General features: G+C 43.6%; 1 protein-coding gene across 4 annotated transcripts in view; it reads left to right on the top strand.

The window, feature by feature from the left end:
• Positions 1 to 22,096, top strand: part of sema6a (sema domain, transmembrane domain (TM), and cytoplasmic domain, (semaphorin) 6A) — a 105,607-nt gene that overhangs the window by 81,045 nt on the left and 2,466 nt on the right. For 2 of the 4 annotated variants that reach the window (XM_080468272.1, XM_080468273.1), the window contains exons 14-17: positions 1,447 to 1,587; positions 1,691 to 1,768; positions 5,802 to 5,860; positions 6,775 to 6,795. In XM_080468272.1, the coding sequence (XP_080324398.1) occupies positions 1,447 to 1,587; positions 1,691 to 1,768; positions 5,802 to 5,860; positions 6,775 to 6,795 (299 nt within the window). Of the gene's footprint in view, positions 1 to 1,446; positions 1,588 to 1,690; positions 1,769 to 5,801; positions 5,861 to 6,774; positions 6,796 to 7,010; positions 7,032 to 10,264; positions 10,427 to 22,096 lie in introns of all 4 variants that reach the window. The other 2 variants (XM_080468270.1, XM_080468271.1) reach the window with 2 other exon arrangements.

Consider the following 22,096-nt stretch of genomic DNA (forward strand, 5'->3'; position numbering starts at 1 on the left):
CCATATAGTGAAGTCAGCCAACCAGATGGCTACTCTATCATTTAAAAGAGTTTTATCAGGTTACACTCTGCCCAACCACAGCTACTAAATTAAAGACACGGACCCTGAGGCTCTGGATAACGTAGTACTGTGGTTCCCCCGACCACAGCGGAGCCCAGCTCCTCCAGAATGTTAGCTGATTAAAGGAAACACACACACACACACACCGAGGCCTGTGTTTGTCTTCAGAGCCAGCCTGGGATCTTTCACTAATACATTACACTTCTAGTGGGGTATGCATTGATGTGTGCGTGCGTGCGTGCGTGCGTGCGTGTATGTTCTTTATCCTAATACAGACGTTTTGGTTGAGAATTGTTGTGGATTTGGAGTGTAAGTGAATAAGGAAAAATCAGCCACAGACTGATCCTGCCAAAACAAATATTTATCTGAGAAGTAATGGATGAGGGGGAACAAAAGGCAGCACAAATTCAAGAAAGAAAGAAAGAGAACAGTGGCAGGACCAGCGTGGAGAAATTGGAAGAAGCAGAGTACAGACAACATTATTGGGTTAGACAGCCCAGGAGAAGAAGTGAGGACAGTCAGGACTTGATGGGAGGGCTTTCAAGGTTACCGCTGTTTGTTGTCCAACATGCTGTGTCCATGTGACGAGCCGTATGTAGGGGATGAAGAGCAGGCCTTCACTCCTGTCCTCTCCCTGCACTGTTTCTCCTTCTTCGCGTCCCTTTTCTCCTCTTGTGTGTCTCTCTGGCTGAGGCCAAGCCTTCATCGGCTGCTGGCCATCTGGCTTTACTCGCATACAGTAAGTGACTTTGCCCGCCTGCATCCCTGCTTGGCTGGCTGGATCAGCACGGGCTTGACTGTCATGCATTACCCAGTGTAGATGGACTCTAAGCCCTAATTGAGAGCGCTAATGCAGGACCAGAGCACGGCAGAGGGGAGATTATGTCCCAGGAGCTGGATGGCGGGATGAAGAGAGGAATGGAGGGAGAGAAGGGATAGAAAGATGCTTGGCACGCCCCAAAGGGATTAGAGTTGTGCTCCTGTGGGGGCCGGAGAGACAATGACGACGAGCAGGGATGGAGGAATGACGGTGGGTGTGGAGGGCGGAGGGGTTTGAGGTAGTGTTAGTGGATTTTACAGTTAAGTGCTGCGTTATTGCTGACTGCTCACTGTGTCCATCTGTCTGTTTATCTGTTGTATCTGTATCACCCCTTTCTTTATCTCTCTTTATCTCCCACTCTGCTCTTGACCCCATGTTCTCAAGTCCAGCATTATCTCTGTTCACCCCAACCGCACAGTTCGTCTTTCTGCCAGATCTTGATCTTGCCTTTTCCTTTAAATGGGCTGTGAAATCTCATCTTTCAGAGCAAGTTTTTCGCTAGACCTGGGTGTAAATTATAACATGAAAAAGAGACATAACGTTACCCTTTCCTCTGTTTCCTGTAGGTGCAGCATAGATGGCGTGGAAGACAAACGCATCATCGGTATGCAGATAGACAGCAGGGGTCATGCTCTGTGGGTCGCTTTCACCTCCTGTGTCGTTAAAGTGCCGCTCTCTCGCTGTGAAAGACACGGGCGGTGCAAGAAGTAAGTTAGTTGCTATCCTCTGTCCTTCCTTCTCTTGTATTTTGGATCCCCTCTGGGGGAGCAAAACAGTGCACAGCATAACAGTGGGTATAATGTCCTGCAGGTCCTGTATAGCCTCCAGAGACCCGTACTGTGGTTGGGTATCAGAGGGAGCCTGCAGACAGGTGGTTGGAAACATCAAGTAAGTAAAGTACATTCACAAGTTAGAAATAGCTGAAACTTTTCTGGGCCTCCAGTTCTTGTAAAATTGTTCTGAAAGTATCAGAATGTTGTCTTCTGAAAAGTTGAACATTATATCCAGGAGCATGGGAATGAATAAAATAAAAACTTAACTTCCCATAAAATTCCGTTGTGCACACTGGTAATATAGACAGAAAGAAATCATACTTAAATGATCTTCCTGTGGAAAAATTGTGTCTGCATTTAACCCATTTTATTTGTGTTTCACCTTAACTACACATAATAGGAATAAAGGTCTTGCAGCACTGCAGTGCTTTGGAAGCCGCCTTGCTCAGTGCTCCACAGTCAGTAGTAGGATGTCAACCTGTGAACCAAACACAAGCTTGCCTGTCTAACCTGTAGCCCACCACTGCCCAAGACAGTGTTTAGACTTGTGTATAACATTTTGTTGTAAAAATGCTCGTTTGAACCCTGTTAAATATTCACTATTTCTAATGTATACCTATAACCATAGCTTTGTCTCTCAATTTGTCATACCTATGATCTTTGCAAGTTTACCGTGTGATAGCGCAATTTCCTTCAGCCAAACGGGCTATTGGAAGGATGAATGGAAGGAAAGCGCTGTTTGCCCCAGGCTTGGGGTTGGGTATGCTCTGTTGGGGAAAGCTTGACGGTCGCGGTAACTATAATTTGTGGCTGTAGTTATGACACAGAACCCGATTATGCTTTCTGAACAAACAGCATATGGAGTTTTGTGGTGGGAAAAAACATTTTACAGATGAAGTCATAACAAAACGACCAGTGCGCCACTGGACATTTGATGATGAATGAATTTGATCGCCCTACTGCAAAATGATTGGTCTGACGTGCCAAATGCACCAAAAGGCACATGCACCCACATGCTCACACAAAAACTGCGCTGCAAAAACACAACCGCTTGCCCATCCTATTATTATTCTGCAAAGCCGAAGCGGTGGACTGTTCTGATTGAGTTTCCACTTTGGAGCAAGAGCCGACACAGAGGCATTAAGAGGGCAGATGACCTCGCTTCTTTACTGTACAATATTTCTAAGTGAGCGAGGGAGGGGATTAGGTCTGGCAGGATCTGCTGGTCTGTGGCGAGCTACTCAAAACATTTGCCAGACTGGACAGGAGAGGGGCTGGAGTGAGGGAAGGGACTTTTTTTTCCCAAAAGGTTTGCTCATATAAGCATGTCTTTTTTCTCTAACATCTGTCTTTCCTTTCTGTTATCGTCATCACATTGAAAATGCACCATCCTTTTGTTTTTTTCTTGTATCTACATCACCACATTTCTATTTTCTTACCTGCGTATGTCTATCACTATCTATCTATTTTTATCCATCCTTCTTTTCTCTCTCTCCTCTGACATGTTGTTTCTCTCTTGCAAGCCACCCCTTCTTTCTTCTTCCATCTGGCTCTGATGCGAGCATGCCAGCTTTCCCATGTGGAGTAATGCCTCTTATACCTACTGACTAAAAACAGCTTGCACTCTGCTCTCCTGCAGTATGGTCTTTGGTCGCCCCCCTGTTTATGCATGTTATTGCATATGATTCTGGATGAGGGTCTTTTCTAAATAACATACACTGTTGGGTTTTTGCTCATGATCAACATGTCTGTTCAGCATGTTAACACTAGATGATTATTTAATAATCTCTGAAACACCAAGCACGACCTTTCTCTGAAAGAAAATGTGCCCACAGGCTGGCTGGTCACCTGGTGAGCCGCCTGCTCCTTTTAAAATCCAAACCATTCAACAGAATGAATGGGCGACATTGAGAAAACCTCGACTATATGTACAGTGTATTAAGTCCCTCTTTTCCCATTCTTGTTTGACATAATTTATTAATGGCATTATGCTTGACCTGTATTTCACCAGCCAAGAGCTGTCTGTGCAACCAGCACATCTCCTATGATAATCACATATGAGGCAAAGATGATAGAAAAGTAGCCCCAGTTATGTACTGTGCAGATTGTAGTTCATTTAAATATGCATCACATGGGTGCAGTGGGATCTTAACCCTGAGCTGAACCGTCTGGAGTGTCACATTCGAACAGACTGCACTTCTGTTGCTAAAATGCAGCCACTGCAGGACATGGACACTTCGGCTGAGGGTTCACAGTGTGTTTCATTCACTGTCATATGTCAAGACATTGAATCTGTAGTGTGACTGCTCATTGTTAATTCATCTCCAGTCCAATGGGATTTCAACCTTATAATATTCCTATCGGAACAATCTCACCTCAGTCTGTAATGTTATTATCAACCTTTATTGGAAACCACTACCAGGAGGTTGAGAGGGTGTTGGTGTTGTCAAAGGAGCCAAACATTATTTCACGGCATGGCGGACCGAAGTGAGTTTGTCTGAGGAAAATCCAGTGGATGTCAGGAGTTCTTGAACTGTATTCATGCTTAGACAGGTTCAATTGTGCAACTCTGCGTCTGCATTGCGATTATGACTGTGTAGATAAGCAAATCAGATAAGCCGATTAACTGAACCCCCAGATATGAAAAGCGGATGCAGCTTTTGTTGTTGTGAGGCTGTTTTTGTGCTTGATTTTGAAGGGGAATTGGTTATCAAGAGGGGAAAATTCACCATCTCCGTTCCAATTAAGGCGCTGTCAAACGGGGGGTGGGGAGGTGGGGTGGGGTGGGGGGGTGTAAATGTAAATGAATGCCGGATATTTTTCAATCAGCCCCAGCATGTACACAAAGCATTGTTTGGCCTTGAGAGCTGCACAACAAAAATCCAGTTGAATTACCTTCCTGAAGTCTGCTGTTCCTGTCAGGTTCAAATGTTTGACTCTGATCAAGGAACAAAGGGTGGGCAGTGCTGTTTTGGAAAATCATCCTTCTTCATGCTATAATTGTGACCAGTGGAGGGTGAGGAAGATGAGACGCGGGTGGACAGGCAGGAGGAGGAGTAGTGGGGGGGCAGTAGAGATGAGGAGGACTGTGAAAAGCTGTCATGCGTGACTGTGATCCTGGTTGACAGTTGGTCCGCTCTGTTTCACAGATCTCCTTACTGCTTACTGGTCTTTCAGGGAGAAAACAGGTCTCGGTGCAGATTGCATCAGAAAACAACATCTCCCTAAAACTCTCACCCCCTCGGTCATATGATGGCCCTCAAGCATGGTTACCCCGCGCTGCTTTGGTCCTGGCCCATGTGATTTTTAACTAGACGCTAAGATCTGCAAGAAGATGTCAGAAAATGCGTAAAAGGAGGAAGAATAACGATCCACAGTGAAGTTTGCAGGAAAACAAAAAACAACAACTTTTAAACACCATTTTTTGACTGTTTTGAGTTGATGATAAAAATCTAAGCCAAACGTAGTAACAGGTAAACATGGCACAAATACTGGAATGGCAGGATATAACTTGTCTGGCACTGTTTCATCTCATCTGACTACCTGCACCTCTGAAATGATAACATTTCACTGGTCTCATCTCTCTACAAAGCATATACATGACCATTAACTATTTTATATAAAGAAATTGTGGCTTCCAGCAGCAACTTTCTAAAGTCTGACCTTGATCAACAAACAAACAAACAAACAAGATATGCTAAACAGTCATGGTAAATACTTCTAATAAGCTTCACATTTTCCTTAAAGACACAAAAGTGTCAATTGAATCTGAAGAATAATCATACACAGTGCTTTGCTCCATTCTGAATGTATAGAACATATGCTTGTTGTTTCTTTGCAGCCAAATAAATTATAAATCTATTTTTATCAGCAGTCAGCAGGTCCTGTGCCAGCTTTGGATTTACTAGCCTGCCTGCCTCCTTCATAACCACTGATTTTAGGCCTCCAGGGCACCTGCTAGGTGTTCTTTGATTTTCGTCCAGCACAGGGCCTTCTGCTGCTTGCCCTGTGTGCCCGTATAGGATATGCTGCGTTCGTTGATGTTTTTGCCGTAGCCTTCTTATAGCTTCATTACTTTGTTAGGTGTGGAGCGCCTGCGTGTCCTGGCCCGTTTTCCTCTGCTGACCATGATGTCTCTGTTCCCGCAGATCAGCTTTTGAGCAGGACGTGGAGCATGGCAACACAGATGGCCTGGGAGACTGCCAAAGTAAGCAGGCCTTCTTCGCTCTTATCTTTCCTCTTCTATTCTGTACCCCCCACCGCCAACCCAAGTCCCACCACCACCACGACCACCATCGTCATCACTCTCACCCATGTTAACTGTGTCCCCCTTTTCGCTCAGCCCTCCGTTTCCTGCTTCGCTGCTGTCACCTTTTTCTCCCTCCGTCTGTTCCACCATCACAATCCTCTCTTTCAGCCTCTTCCATCCATCTGTCCCTTTCGGCTCTCCTCCTCTTCTGTCCTTTCCCTGCTTTCTCTCGTCCCCTGGTCAATAGGGTGTTGTGGCCCATTGGGCAAACACCGAGTTCCTTCTTGCAAATCGCTTTGAAAACACAAGGCAAACATTGAGCGACACACAGGGAAGGGATTGGACTTGGGCGCAGTCTTAGGGTTCAACACAAAACAAGACAGGGCTCTCAACCAAGTCAGGCTCTAGAAATCTTGAAAGGTCTCTTTTTCACTCCACAGCAGAGGGAACAACACACATTGAGACTGTATATTTGATCTTTTTATATGCACACAGTGTTTGGATACGTCAAATGTGATACCCTGTTGATACTAGACTGGGCTGCTCAGTTTGCAAAAGAACCTTCAAAACAATTTGACATTGAATCATTCATCGTGGTCCGTTTCATCTCAATTCTGATTGTTTACTGAGCGTAAAAGCGGCCAGTGTATCTCCCTTTAAGATTCTTCAGTATGTTTAGTGAAGGGAACTAACAGTGTTGGACTTTCATTAGCTCAGAGGTCATACAGATCACCTCTGATTAGAAGTTAAAAGAATATCGAGCAGTTAGTCAATTTGGCATTAGTTGAATAGTCATGGCCTTTGATCATGTTAAAGCATAAGCTCCCTTTACTGGAAGCAATAACAAGTTTCTCCTTATTTCTTTTTTCCAGACACATTTGTGGCGCTGAATGGTAAGTATCTTGCCCCTACCACACGGGCAATCTAATAAAAGATAGAAACTGCATTTCATCTCCCCTTGACTTTTAAACTTCAGCCACACCTCTTCATCTAGTCAGTCAATCATCCCCTCTCAAGGAAATGAAATCTCCTCCCACACGTGTAAAGACGGGTTATTAATGACTCGAGGTTTTAACTGAATTGATTTTGCTTCTTCTTTTTTTGATAGACATCCCTTCCAGTTACGAAGGTAATGAAACATTAAAGCACGGTCGGTCACTTTCGCTGCCCTTAGTATTCCTCCCCATTCAGCCCCTTTGGTGTTCAGCATCAACGTTTTAGAGTTAGAAATAAGAATTAGAAATCTTTAATGCTGATTTTGATTGTATTAGTCCTTTTAGACCCTCTGTCTGTCCTTGTTCCCACTGCCCCAATCCCTGTATCCCCAGTACAAGAGCATCGATTAGCCATGACCTTTGCTTCACTAATTGGATGGATCTGGTAGTTCGTGGTTTAAGGCCCTGATGGTGAAGAAATGCCTCTGTGTGCAAATTAAACGGGACATGTGTCGACAGAAAGAGAGAGAGAGAGAGAGAGAGAGAGAGAGAGAGAGAGAGAGAGAGATGTAACCAGCATGTTTAGAGTTAGCAAACGCACTTCTGCCAGCCGCACAGACTCTTTGCACAGTCAAAGATGCCTAATTCCAAAGATCTAATGTAAACATGCAGGCACAGATTTAACTGCTGCCTTCATCACCACAGATATGTTTACTCTTCCAATCACACAGCGCAATTCCACAATCACACTTCTGTGCTATCTGATTGATACCATTTTCCCTCACTCAAATCATTTAAAAAATGGTAAATAGGTATGATTAATAGCAAAGTCAGTCTTATAGCAGTGACACCTACAGTCACACAGACCTGAGTTTATTTTAATTGGTGAGAGCTCTAGCATCTCTCTCTCTCTCTCTCTCTCTCTCTCTCTCTCTCTCTCTCTCTCTCTCTCTCTCTCTCTCTCTCTCTCTCTCTCTCTCTCTCTCTCTCTCTCTCTCTCTCTCTCTCTCTCTCTCTTCTCTCTCTCTCTCTCTCTCTCTCTCTCTCTCTCTCTCTCTCTCTCTCTCTCTCTCTCTCTCTCTCTCTCTCTCTCTCTCTCCTCTCTCTCTCTCTCTCTCTCTCTCTCATAGACACACACACACACACATACACACCTCGCAGCTGCCAGATCAAAACAGTGAGATCCATACAGAATGACAAGAATAGATATTTTGAAGTCGTTCCAGAAAGCCCAGCTCTCTCTCGCTCTCTCCCCCCTGTGGCTGTACCCCCATTGTGATTCTCTCTCCTTTCTGGAGATCCAGGGTCATGGAAAAAGCATCTGTGTTTTCTCTGCACCCCTATAGTGCTGAATATGCTCCCACAGGCGTGGTTGTGTGTTTTCAGCTACGCACACACCGGCAGCACCCAGTATACAGCCTCCCACCACACCCCCTCAAAGACTCAGCCCCTCCATCTACTGTATCTGTTGGTGGTTGATATGGATTTGGAGATAAATAAATGCCCCCACTCCATTCTCCTCTTTCCTTCTCCAGACTAGACATTCAAGCCACTCTTTTAATCTGTAGAATGAGAGAAAGGCACATCCATCGGCAGTTTAGAGCCAGCCCCCCCACCCCCCCACCCCGATCCATGGAGGAGCTCTGAGGCTCCAAGCTTTCTCTATGTGTGTCATCTGCCTGAATTGCACTTCCCCTGGCGGTGGGGGAATGAATTATAAAATAGGCCTGTCACACTAATCTCTCAGCCTTGGGCCAATAGTTAAATAAATCATTTTAATGATTGCCATGCCTCACAGAGGGGGAGGCGGAGGCTCTGGGTGGTGTTGGTGTGTGTCTGTTGTGCGTCGTCTACCAGCCGCACCAGCATTAGCTCTCTGAAACGCTTCCCCATCCTCAAACACAGGCATAAACCCATATTGAAAAGGAACTCGCACATCCCCAAACAAGCGCGCGCACACACACACACACACACACACACACACACACACACACACACACACACACACACACACACACACACACACACACACACACACACACACACACACACACACACACACACACACACTCTGCTGTCACCTCCGCCGTGGAGAGAGCACTTCAAAATGTTAACTGGGGGTTGAGCTCCACAAGAGGCTGCTGATAAAAGTGTTGTCAGCCTTCATCTAGAAAAGATGTTTTTCCCCAAACAAGTGGCTTAAATACATTCTATGAAACACAATATATGGATTTTGCAAAACTGTGTCGGGTGCCTCAAATGTTAGCATGTGGGATGTTAATGTGATTTGCATGGTTCAAAAATAAACAGACAGACAAAGCCTTATGCACGAATTCAGTCCAAGAATGAAAAAGAGACAAATGCGACAAGCAGATACAGGAAAACAGATCATTTGCACAAAGTGCACATATAGACAGAGAGGAGGTAGGACGTTATGATCTCACGTCAACAAATGTAATAGCTTTTGTTGCAGTTGTACTTTAAATGAATTCATTCCCAAAGAGGAACACTTATTATGTGTTTATCAATTAGGAGCTGTATTATTTCATTCAGTAAAATGTCAGAAAAAGTTGAATTTCCCAAGATAACATTAATAAGTTGAACTTCTGTGGCAAACATTGCAAAACAAAATTATTTTCTGTAAATGTCACATGAGATGAATAGATTAGGAAAACCAGACATCATGAAAGGCTTTGTCGTATCATTATCCCTTTTTTTCCCCTAGCAACTTTTTGTTTCGCCTCTGTGCCAAACTGTCATTTAAAAGGAAAAAGTACCCACATACAACTGAATGAATTCAGGGTTGTTTGAGAACTGATTGAAAAGTTCAATTTGAAGATCGAGAAAGGTAACAGGAGGAACATGAACAAAGATCGAAGCACTTCGCAGCTGAGGAAAAAAGTTACAGGCTGACAGGAACGCTGGAAAGAAAGTTTGTCTCTTGTCCTTCATATCAAAGGTAGGCACCCTATGGTGAATGTGGAGAAATACAATGGTTCTCTGCTCTGCTCTGACAGGCCCAGCAGAGCTTTGACATGTCAGACAGAACGCAAGGGGAAAGAGCGAGAGCAACAGAGAAACGCAGAGAATGACAGAAAAAAAAAAGGAACACACGGCGATCCTGAGAAACACACTCAGACACAATTACTAATGAGTTGCCCATGGTCACAGAGGAGAAACACTTTGTTGCCTCACCCAGCCAGGCAGCTGTCCTCTTGTGTGTGTGTGTGTGTGTGTGTGTGTGTGTGTGTGTGTGTGTGTGTGTGTGTGTGTGTGTGTGTGTGTGTGTGTGTGTGTGTGTGTACTTCAAAGGAGACAATCCATAGTTATGGGAATATGCACACCCCTGCTGACCGGTGCCTGACTGCACTATAGCCTGTCCCTGTCGACCTGGAGTCAGTTCATTAACCTGTGTTGTGTCCGGCAGGCCAGCATCACCACCACCATCACCACACCCTCTCACTTCCCACCTCTGCCCTCCCCGAGGCTGCCGAGGGCCCCCTGGGGCGGAAGGAGGTCCCCATGAGTTCAGACAAAGGGGAGGAGCCCTACCTGGCTGTGCCCTCTCAGACTCAGCCCGAAGCCAATGGTAAGCCTTGGAACGCAACAGCTAACAGTCAATTGGGTCCATTGTCACCTGTGGCAAGAGAGGGGGAAGGGAGGGATGGGGGGGGGTTCTGGTAATTGAGATTTACGGCTGCCCTGGCTGCTTCCAGCTGACACAATGTAGAGATAGTGGATTGCCTTCTCTCTAGGGGACAAATTGCTTCACACTGTGCACGAGCCCCCCCAACCCCCAACCGCACAAAGAAACCTGCACAAACACAACCGTGCAACACACACATAAGCAGGCGTGTACCCATTCGGTTCTCATTAATACACATACACACTCACAGTCATTCGTACACAGACTACGGCGGATGGATTTATTACCCATGGACTGTAATGTCCCACAGGAGATGTAATATCCACACCATTACACACTGAAAAAGGAAGATGGCGATGTATTTATTTCCCGAAGAAGATGGCCCGGTTACCCGACTCTGTCATGCTTTGCGACACAGTGACATGACATTGAACGCCCTTTTCTCATGTGTTAACAACCTGCCTAATGCTGTAGCGCCTCAAGGACGACTCGTTTTTATAAATGAGACGAAGAGGGAAGGAGAGAAAAGGAGGGGACGGGAGGGACAAAGCACATCAGGGAGGGGGAGGAGAAAAAGGTTGCTGCCTATCCATGTTATGTCCTGTAATAAAAGAGACAGACCTATAACAGATCCCATCGAAACATGCAACATGTACCAGCTCCATTCAGTATGCATCCATACAATTAGAGGCAGTATCACCCGGCCTTGAAGGTATATGGATTAAAATTATCATGATGAGCAGCAAGCCAGATACTTTCTGTGGACATACAGGAGTTTGTTGCAGATAAAAGCTTCTTTTAAAGGCAGACAGGATTAAATCGTTTGTAAATTATTCACAGATGGGAAGGTAGAAGACAGTGAAACAGATAAATAAAAGGTCTTGTCACTCAAGGTTATGTTTTAAAAAGACAAAAATATAAGTATAAATACAGTTGTGACCTCGGAAGGAACAAACAGAATACACGTTTTTCATTCTTATGATTATGGTCTTTGAAGACTCACATGGTGAGAAGTCAGACTGATATGTTGGGTTAGGGTTAGGGTTAGGGTTAGGGTTAGGGTTAGGGTTAGGGCTCCACAATAACACCTGTCAGCATCGCCCATCTCGGGAATAAACAGAGGCGCAGCAGTGACTGCAGCGTGTCAGCTGGAAGCAGTGCAGTACCCGTGGGTAGATCCAGGCACAATGGTGGCAGAGACTTCAGACAGCATGCCTACAGCCAGCGTCACAACATGCTGTCGCTCCCCTCGTTGCTTTTACCTGAGCAGGTGTACCGCTACTTTAGCCGCATGATAAATGCAGGGGGATGATGAGAATCAAACATAGGCAAAAGCCAAAATCTGCCTGACAGTATTAATATGTTTTTCAGAACAATTTTTCCACGTTTAAAGGGGTAAATGTGGGTTTTTCCACGCTCAGGTAACTGCAACGAGGTTTCACATTTCAAAATGCTTCCTGCTGTTTTTATTTTTGTTGGGTTTTTTTCTCCCTGTAAGATCATTATTGTTATTATTATCATTTTTATGAGACACTTTTGCAGCTTGTTTCACTATTTATCGGTTGAAATTTCAGCTCTACGGTCTTTTCTTTTTACTTTTCTCTGTAAGTCAGCTCTGATGAGATTGCTTTGATTTTCTTGATTTCCGTGGTTTCTTGCGAGCGGCTCTTGTGATATTTTGCATGGCTTGGTCTCAGACTATGTAATTTTTTCCCCCCTTTTGATTTGCTATTTATAAATTGGCTTTTTTTTTTTCCTGTGTTGATTGCTTTGATGGTATTAAGCACAGTTTTGCCTTCATACAGCTTAATGCTTTTTCAGCATGGCAAATTGAGCACCACAGTCAACAGTACTCATTTCCCGCTCCACCCATCCTGCCTCCTCTTCCTTCCTGTCGCCCTCAGTATTACTGGCTTCAGGTGTCAACTGTACTGTGAAAACTTTGCAAACTGCTGGAGTGAAAGCAAAAATGGAAAAAAAGAATATATATATATAAGGAATGATCACAGGCAGAAAGCAAGTAAATAAGTTCTTTTAATTGCATTTTAATGGCACCCTGATAAATTCATGCATACCGTTTTACTGAAGAAATAGGAGATAGACATTTTGCTATACTATCAATCTGAAGTTAATGTTTGAGTGAAAAATGTATGAGCTCATATCCGAATCTGTTTGAAAGCTTGCTCATGATTTAAAAGAAATTACAATTACTGCCTAACTTTTTCATTTGCAGTCGAGACACTGTAGAAGCTTATCTGCTTATGAATATTACAGTGCTGCCAATATGTATTAGCCCATCACCACCAGTAGTAATTAGAAATGCAGCAAAGTGATGGAGCATTCGCACACTGATGATATTTAGCACCCGGCATCATCGTGGTGTGGCGTTCCAGTGGGGGCCCTCGCAGTAGCCAGGTGGCCGCTTGTGTTTCACAGTACATTTGAGCCCTCCGTTCCGTCTGTCTGTCCAGGCCTCATCTGTCTCTGTTATATTTTCACCTACTTCTGTCATACTACCACACATACCTCTTCCCCTCTTGCTCACCCTGCCTCCCCGAGCCCTTCCTCCCTCCTCCCATCTGCCCCCAAAACGCACCAGCCCCGCGACTCTCCACCATCTGCTGCCATTGTGATCAGTCTCCCTTCCACAGGACCGCTCATCTGACTGGGATGGCATGTTCCAAGGCTATACCTTACCTCGTGCAAATGAATTCCTCAACCAATTTATGGCGCATCGTTTCCCCCGGTGCCCCTCCCCCTTCTCTTTTTCTCGTCCATCTCAGCACCCTCCTCTTCCTCTGTCTCCCCCTTGTAGTCTGTCTCTTCTCCAACAGGAGTCATATCTCTTCCCTGTCTGCAGGAATGAATCCTCCTCCCCCCCTCTCCCTTTTCTCTCTCTCCTCTGTTCTACCTGTCTCCCCCTTATTCTGTCAGGCTCAGCTCTGTTCACTCAACACCCCCCACCCACATCCCCCCTACATCCCACCTCCCCCCTAAACCCCGACCTGTAGCCACCGCTGTGTTGCTCCAATTTATGGGTTCATTACAGAAGCTATCCAGAGTAGAACAAGAGGGGAGAGGTGGAAAGATAGAGAGATGGTGAGATGGTGAGAGACAACAGAGAGGGAGGTGTGGGAAATGAGGGGATAGAGGCACACATGATAAAGATTTATTAAACAGAACAAGACAATAATGGAGCAGTGAAGGTTATAAGAAAAAGATAAAGCGATAGCAGGTAGAGACACTATCTGAAACACTTAGACAAGATGGGAAAAAAGAGAATCACAACACAGGATATAAAATTTGGTGAGATACTGGAGATCAGCATTGCGAATGACTTTTTTCTCAATACCTTTATGTCATGTGTTTTCGGAGTGGGCCCCAATTCTGACACTCAACAACATTATCCGTATTTCTTGTTTATCTATCTAACAGAGGGAATCATTCAGCTCCTTCAGCTAAGTTAATGAAAACGGGTGAATGTCGACAGAATCTCTAGTACAACCTCCATATGCAAAATGAGCAACGGACTCATTCCACCAAAGTGCACAACAGAGCGCCTCTGGAGATCCTTCATTCCTGTGGCAATAAGACTCTACAACTCCTCCTTGTAAATAGTGTGTGTTGTGTTGCTTGTTAAGCTCACTCTGCTCTGCCGCTCCATCACTGCCGAGCTTAACTTTGGTTATATGGGCAGTTAAATTAATATTTCTTATTCAACTTTACTTAAACTATCCGTTTCATTCTATGTTGAGCTATGTCAAATTTCCCCAAGAGATTAATAAAGTGATTCTGATTCTTGTCCTGATTTCCTTGAAATTACAATCATATATCATTAAGGCGCTGCAGCAGATTTATTCTGGAGGAAATTTGATGCTTCTTAGATTGCATTAATCAACATGATCATGTTAATTAACTAGCAAATTGCCAAATTGTCTCTAAAAATATTAGATGTCCTCCTACCTTATTTGAGCATAGCAACAAAAGCATGGCGTAGTTTTCATCTTGAAGGTTACGTTCAAGCTTTGGGTTATGTTCGGCACCCAAAGCTGAGACATCATGTATTTGCGTTATTAATAACAACAGGTGAATTGAGATTTCTGAAACAGTTTCAACTAGACAGGAACCTTTCAACCTCTTCAAAGCTTTATTGTACTATTGGAAATATTAACTTTTATTGTTGTTGTGCCTAATAAACAGGCAGCTCGTAGTAGAGAGGTGGGCACTCCGGGTATTGGAGGGTCACAGTCCTGCCATAGTTTTCAACATTTCAACAGACCTGATTATTGAATGGTTTGTTATCAGACTTTCTGCACAGCTTCATCGATGGTACTCACATTAAAATCATGTTTGTTGGAGCAGGAAGACATTAAAATATGTACCTATGTGCACTGATGAGGTTTTAATGGAAAAAGAAGCGTCTTTTTCTCATAATCAAAACATTTGTTACCACAATACATTTGGAAATGTGTTTCTGAAAATGCAATTCTTTGTTTACTCATGTCACACCACAGCAGATTTACTAAGTCAATGTTTACAAGATCCATTTCGCCACTGAGGAAGAAGATGAAGGGTTTTCATTTTGATCATTACAAGCTTGAGCTTAATTATATACTAAGGAACAAAGTGGTTTTTTTAAAAAATTGTTGTTGTTTTTAGTTTTTTGTTTCTAAAATCAGCACTACGTTTTGGTGGAATTGATTTTCCATTACACAAGAACTACTACATTTCTTTGGAGGTATGATTTTGCTCCGTGCCAGGATTTCACAGTAATACCAACTGTCAACTGACAGCTGCTCTGCAAGGGTTATTTTCAGCTGCAGGCAGCTCTCTGACACCTATGTGCCAATGTGAGGCGGGAATGAGAGAAGGAGAGTCTGACCCTGTTCAGACAGGGATGCAGCTTTTCTTTTTTCTTTTTTCTTTTTTTCTTCATGTCAAAGTCTGCAAATTTTCCTTCATCTCGATTTCCGGGGAAAGGTTGAAGGAACATTTCCCCATCGTTACTGGTGGATGCCATGTCAGTCGTTAATGTTACCTGTAGTTACAGCAGGGGCAAACTGTCAAACATGTCAAGTGTTTGGAGAGACAATCATTTGATTTTGTTTCGTCAGCAGTCAGATTCTGCCTTCAAACTTTAATGCGTTTGAGCATGCTGTGGTTACCATTCTGTCCTGTTTAATTAAACTGTTCAAAAAAAAAAAAAAAGGTTTAAAAAAAACAATAACTTAGAAGTTTGAGTTCCTCACATATCCGCTTTGAAAATGGAGCCAAAATGACAACATGTAAAACAAACCACTATGAAACGCTCACAAATTACAGCGACATTTCACTCGCCACTAGTGTGGGAAACAAAGAGAGGAGGGATTTCCTGGTTGTCTGATTATTATGGAGACAACTCTTCTTTCAATTGCCCCTTCTCGGGAGGTAAACTCACAAGATTAAAGGTAATAGAGACCCGGGATTAGTTTACCTTGAACTCTGCTCATCGTCAAACAATGCGTTTGACTGGTGAACTTTGTAAGAAGTCTGCGAGGCTGAGAGCGCATTGGGAAATTTAATGTTCCTCGTTTCATGTCTCCTTGCAGTTGAATGATAGGATTTGGTTTAATCCTATAAAACAGGATGATAGGCTTTAGGTCAAAAGTTGGTGGAGTGGGCCTTTAAGGCACCGAGACAAATGCAGTTCAGAGAAGAAACTATATATTTTTCTTTATATGATACTATAACTCATCATCCTGTCATTTTAACACCCTCATTCTTCTATCAAGTGCAGCATTTTGGTCTCGGGTTTCTTTGTGGCCCATGTTTGTAATGGGCCATTGTGAGGTAGCTGAATTATTCGCAGCTCATTGTGAATCATAATAGAAACAGTGGACTGGATGTTTTCCCGGCATTACGCACTTCCCTGACTGACGTCAAGTCATAAGCCATAATTTCCTCCACTGATTAGCTTATTGTTTCTTCTAACCGCTTTTGTTTTCGACATGCATTTACTGCTTACTTTTCCATTTTTGTGTTTTGGTTATGCTTTTCAGTAAGACCCCTCACCGTCGCAGGCTCACACAAAGCTCCGCTTTGTCTTTCGGCCATGTGAGACTGAATCTCATATCACGGCAGCTCATCCTTTTGTGCTTCTGACGCTTGTCTAACCCACATTCAGCTGTCATTATTTGACTTTGAACTGAATTTAAGCTGCCACGTTCACCATGTCCATGAGTGAGCTGCTCATCGAGTAGATACAAGCCCAGTCTTTGTTCACGGGCAGCACTTCACGGTGTTTGTTGTGTACTGAAATATTACTGAACAATCACCAATGCCTACATTGGAATTACAATGAGTATCAGCACACACACCACAGCACTTTAGTCAAGTCAGAGGCTTGGAATTTTCACATTGTGGTGAAATACACTTCAGCAGGTCACCATCTGCATAACCGCGATTCATCAAGCTCGAATGCTAATTAACAGGAGTCACAACTATTGAAAGAAAAACAGCACATGCTTTTTCCTCAGAAAAAAAAAGTATGAGGTGTGATTTGTTCTTTAATAGCTGTAGTAAAACTATGCTGTTAGAAAGGATCTTTGTTCAACTTGTGAGGGTACTGAAATTCAGACAGAACCGATTCAACGGTTTTAAGGTGCGTTATTCATGCTGAGCAGTGTATTAGAAGTAATCTATCACGCAGTAAGGCAAACAACGAGGCGTCAATTTACGGTATCAAACAACTGCTGAAAAATGTTCCCAGGGATGTTTAATTTAGGTTGATTTCCTATTGTGACTATTAAACACTGCCGTTTGTGTGCAGGGAGTTAGCTAGGTTAGTGCATCAGTGTTAATACCTGAGGTGCAGAATGATATAATTAGGGGGTTAATTATATCTTAACTGGATCATCAGTATACACTGCACTGACTCGGGATTGTCTGATGAATGCTTTAATATTGAATAACACCATTAATGCAAGGGCCTCTTCAACACAAACATACCCAAGACTTAATGGGATAATATCCTAACGGGGGATTAAATAGAATTTAATGAATTGCTGTCACCATCTAAACAGCAGTGTCCTCACAAGCTGACAACAAGCAAAGCCCCAACATTAAGCGGTTTCTAACTCTCTCACTACAGTGAGAGGCAATGCAAACATCAGCCAATAGACATTTTCAGCTTTTCCCCCTCCTCGTCTTTTTCCCCGCTCCGTTCTGTAGTCGTCAAGGTCCACCGTCTTTCAACAAGTGACACCTCAGTGCACGCAGTTAAAACTGACTACGATTCCTATCTTTCTGCCGACAATGTCTTTGAGTAACGGCCTGCAGTCAAAGGTTGGGGCCCTTTCCCTCACCCCTCTGTGATGTTTAACTGCCTTTGAAGTTTTCCCAACACCAACACAAAGACAAGCTCTGTGGGCTTAAGTCAGCTGGTGCCTCTGAAGAGATTAAAAGAGTGTAAGAGTGTCTATGTGTGTCAGGCAGATAGAGAGAGAGCATTCACAAGTTCCAGTCACAGCAGATTACAATGGTTGTGATTTACAAGTGGATGTTGCCGACCCGGCCTGTTTTGACAGCAAGAAATATCTGAGTATCTGAGATATGTGTTTAATATCTGAATGTTGAGGCCCGAGGCAGTGTGAAATTCAAATCAATTCAAGCGCTGAGAAGTGTTGAACTGCAGGATGCCTCGCGATACATTCTGGGGGCGAGGCAAGAGTTGAAACCAGAAGATTATAAGTCACTGTATAGTCAGAACCTCCACAAGACGCGACTAAAGCAGAAAATCTGTGGGTTTTCGCTGCACTTTGATACTTCTCAAGGTCACGCGGTGGAAGTTTTACAAAAGTTTCACCAGGATCACAAACAGCCATCGAGGAGTGAGTGACATAGCCACCTTGATACGAAACCCCGAAGTCCTGTGATTCATCTGAGACAGCTCCGGTGTCCTCTGTGGCAACTCTCCTTCACTTTGATGTCAGGATGAGAAACAATTCCTCACATGAAAGATGGAAGTCTTCAAAGTTCCCTCTTTCTCCTCCTTTTGTAATGTACCCAAGTCCTTGGGCTAAGTACTTCTGGAAGTGTGTGTGTGTGTGTGTGTGTGTGTGTGTGTGTGTGTGTGTGTGTGTGTGTGTGTGTGTGTGTGTGTGTGAGAGAGAGAGAGAGAGAGAGAGAGAGAGAGAGAGAGAGACATGAGTGATGGATGGAGGGGGAAGAAAAATTAAAAAGGAGTGAAGGGATTTTTTTTTTAAATCACAAGGAGTCATGCAGTGCAGGTTAAATAGAGCTTTAACCTCAGCTCCCACACCTGCAATAGAAGACAAAGATCCAGCTCCACAGTCCACCTCTCCACCAGAATGGACAGCAGTTTGGCTCCACTGCCCCGCAGCTTTGTTATTCAATGTGAAAGTGAAATGCCTGGCCGAAAAAAAAGTTAACCTTTCACTGAAAGAAATTGACTGTCATGAAAATTCTGAACAAATGTGACTTGCTCTTCCGGCGTGTAAGTACCATAGACAAAGACGGCCGGAGATATTTATGATTTAAAGTATTTGTTTATGCTTGCACTTTCATTTTCCTAAATGTGTAGCTTCTGGAGCTTTCCACAACTGCCCACCTCAGGTAAAGCTCAGTTCTGCCTCCATCTGTCTCGACTTTGTTCACAGAAACATTTAACCCAGCAGCTCCCAGTCTGCACTTGTCGTTTCTGCCAGAGGATGATAAGTCACAAAGACCACAGGGTTGTAATTACAGGCTTCCCAGTTTCCGCTGAATGGAACACTTACCATATGGAAGCTGAAGAGTGTGAAAGAAAACACTCTGAAACAAGAAGAAAGTCACACAAATGATTCATAGTTTCTGTAAAGTGGAGAAGTAGCAGAAAACTGGGGGGGGGATCTGAGTGAGGACAGAGGAAAGTCAACAGAGTGAAAGATAGCAGTGAAGAAAAGTATCTCTCTCGCTCTTAGATGTTACAGTACAAGATGGGAAGCAGATGTTTCGTCAGACAGGCAGGCCGTTTGGTCACACGAGTCAGCGGCGCAACACTTGTCAAACCCCAGCGCCTTGCTGCAGATAAGACTAGTCACTTCTCACACGGTCTACACAGCTGGGCACCTCCCTGATAAGAAATGATTCCGGCCAAAAGTGAAGTTTTTAAACCTTTTGTTTAACTCCAAATGAGCTATGGCTGAGCTGCATGTCATCAGCACTCTGCTCCAGAGGGAGAGAGGGAGGTTTTGTTTTTACAATGAATGAGGAATGATCACAGTAAATGTGGCTGGTCTTTTTTTTTTTTTTATATATATATATATCCAGGTTGAGCTTTAAAGTCCATGCAGACACTTATGCACAGCTCAGTGCTTTATTTTAACTAGGAAAATGGGTTTTAAGTCATGTTGTTGGACTAATGAAGTATGACTGCAGCGAGTGAGGATTATGGATGTTAGTTTAAGAGAGTCTGGATTTCAGTTCCATGTGAACAGATTACGGAGCAGCCTCTCTGTCTATGTTATGTCTTGCTGAGGAGTCACAGAAAGAAAAAAAATCCTCCAAGTACATCCACGGTGACACAGCCGAGCTGAAAAGCCAAACATGATTACCCGGCCCCTTCAGGATTTTAGAGAGTTATTGCAACTAACACTTTGTTATGTGGCGTCGTCTTCCGAAAAAGTCCCAGAGCAAAGTGTCATGATTATATAAATACAAATAACAAAGAAGAATGTGACTTTTGGATTTCCCTGTACTAACAAAAATCATGTTTAAAGCTCAAATAAATGTTATTTCCATATGATGTTACATGATGATGTATGAAGTATCACTCCTCGCCTAACAGCGAGTGTATCTTTGTTCATGTTTTTTTTTTTTCTACGGTTGAAATTAATTGGTGACTCCTAATAAGGAGTGTGTAGTTGTCTGTCTGGTTTGCCCTCTCACTCACTGGTGACCGGTCCAGGGGTCCTTGGCTTTCACCAAGAGTAAGCTGGGATTGACTACAACCAACACAATATGACCCTGAGTTGGTTAAAGCAGTTGAAAAGCTGAATGGACAGACTGCACAATGATTTCAGTGTCGGAGTCATCAAACTGTGTGGAGTTTGCATCTTCTCCCTGTTCGTGTGTTATTGTTCTGATGTTACATAAGCTTCCTCCCACAATGCAATGATTTTTCCTTTATGGTCGAAAGGTCTATGATTTTCTGTCTTTCTGTGTTGGCCCTGGGTGACTTGTCCACAGCATCCAATCGACTTTTCCATTATGTTTGTTTGAAGGCAAAAATTTGATCTCCGTGTCCATGCTGCTGTTGATCCAAGGGTAGGGTAATGGGACACAGGAGCCGAGCCCGGCTATATGAGTGAAGGCAGGGTACATCCTGGACAGGTCGCCAGCCCATCAAAAGGACAAACACAGACATCGACAACAGAGGAACAACATCCACACTTCAGAAAGGTCTCCAAGCTGAGCCAGACTCAAACTGAGGACGTTCTTGCCACGAACCACTGTGCGGCTTAAAAGTCAAATCAAGATCATATTTTTTTTGTCTTTAGGTAAAAAGCTGTCTGGTTTTAGAGAGCTGGTATATCAGTGATATCACCTACCTTCAGCTCACTGAGGACCAAGCATTCACTATAAGCATGCTGGATGGAATAATGGATCATAAAATCCTAGGAATTCATAAATATGGATACCTGCTTAAATTCCTTCAATATGTCATCCAGCCTTCCTTTTTTTTTTTTTTTTTTTTCCTGAGGTTGTCAGGTATTTATTACGTCCTTTGGAGACAAGTTGTGTGCACAGGGTTTTTAAAAGAATATTTCACATGTGAGTACTGGACTGTGAGGAATATAGACACCGTGATATGAGACAATTGGCCCCGTCCACCGCGCATCTGAGTCATACTATTGAAATGAGCTATGGGAGCATTTTTAACATGATAGAGCCCACCTGCCTAATCCTCTGTCTGCTGTAACTGATCTGCGTTAGTCACAGGTCATGTGTGAACACATTATAAATCTCTCCACTGTGGACCGGTATGTTCAACCCATGGACCAGTGCTCTGCATTAGATGTCTACATTCATCTACAGACTGGAGTCTATCATCGAGGAGTGTGTGTGGGACGTGCACGCGTGCACACCCGGCTTTGTGCACGCAGATTACTGTTGACCCCGTTTTATTACACACAACCTGCTGCTCCCACTCTGCCGCCGTTAAACTACTTCATAGCCGCTTTTATTGAATTATCTTTTATTTGGCCCTATCGTATGGCGTCTCTGTCAGTCTTTGAAAATGGCGCTTCCATAAGACACTGATGACACAGCTCATTGGATTTAGCGCCTAATCAGTGGCTTTTTAATGTATTCTCTGCGATTCATGAGATTGGATCCAAGCTTTATGAAAAGTCTCCCATTTGCATCGACGAGAAGAAAGGGTTCGGGTATTTCAGGCTCCTTTATCTGTGCTCACATCTTTGCTCATTTCAGCAGAAGGTTTTATCTGGGGTTTAAAATGTGAATCATAATCACCTATTCACAACACATATTCAGTCTAAGATTGGATTTTTGGGAAATATTGAATGTTGCTACTTCACACTCCCATTTGTGTCTGTTGTGAATAGATGTTCC

The sequence above is a fragment of the Lipophrys pholis genome (assembly GCF_963383615.2).
Source record: "Lipophrys pholis genome assembly, chromosome: 7".
Classification (NCBI taxonomy): Eukaryota; Metazoa; Chordata; class Actinopteri; order Blenniiformes; family Blenniidae; genus Lipophrys; species Lipophrys pholis.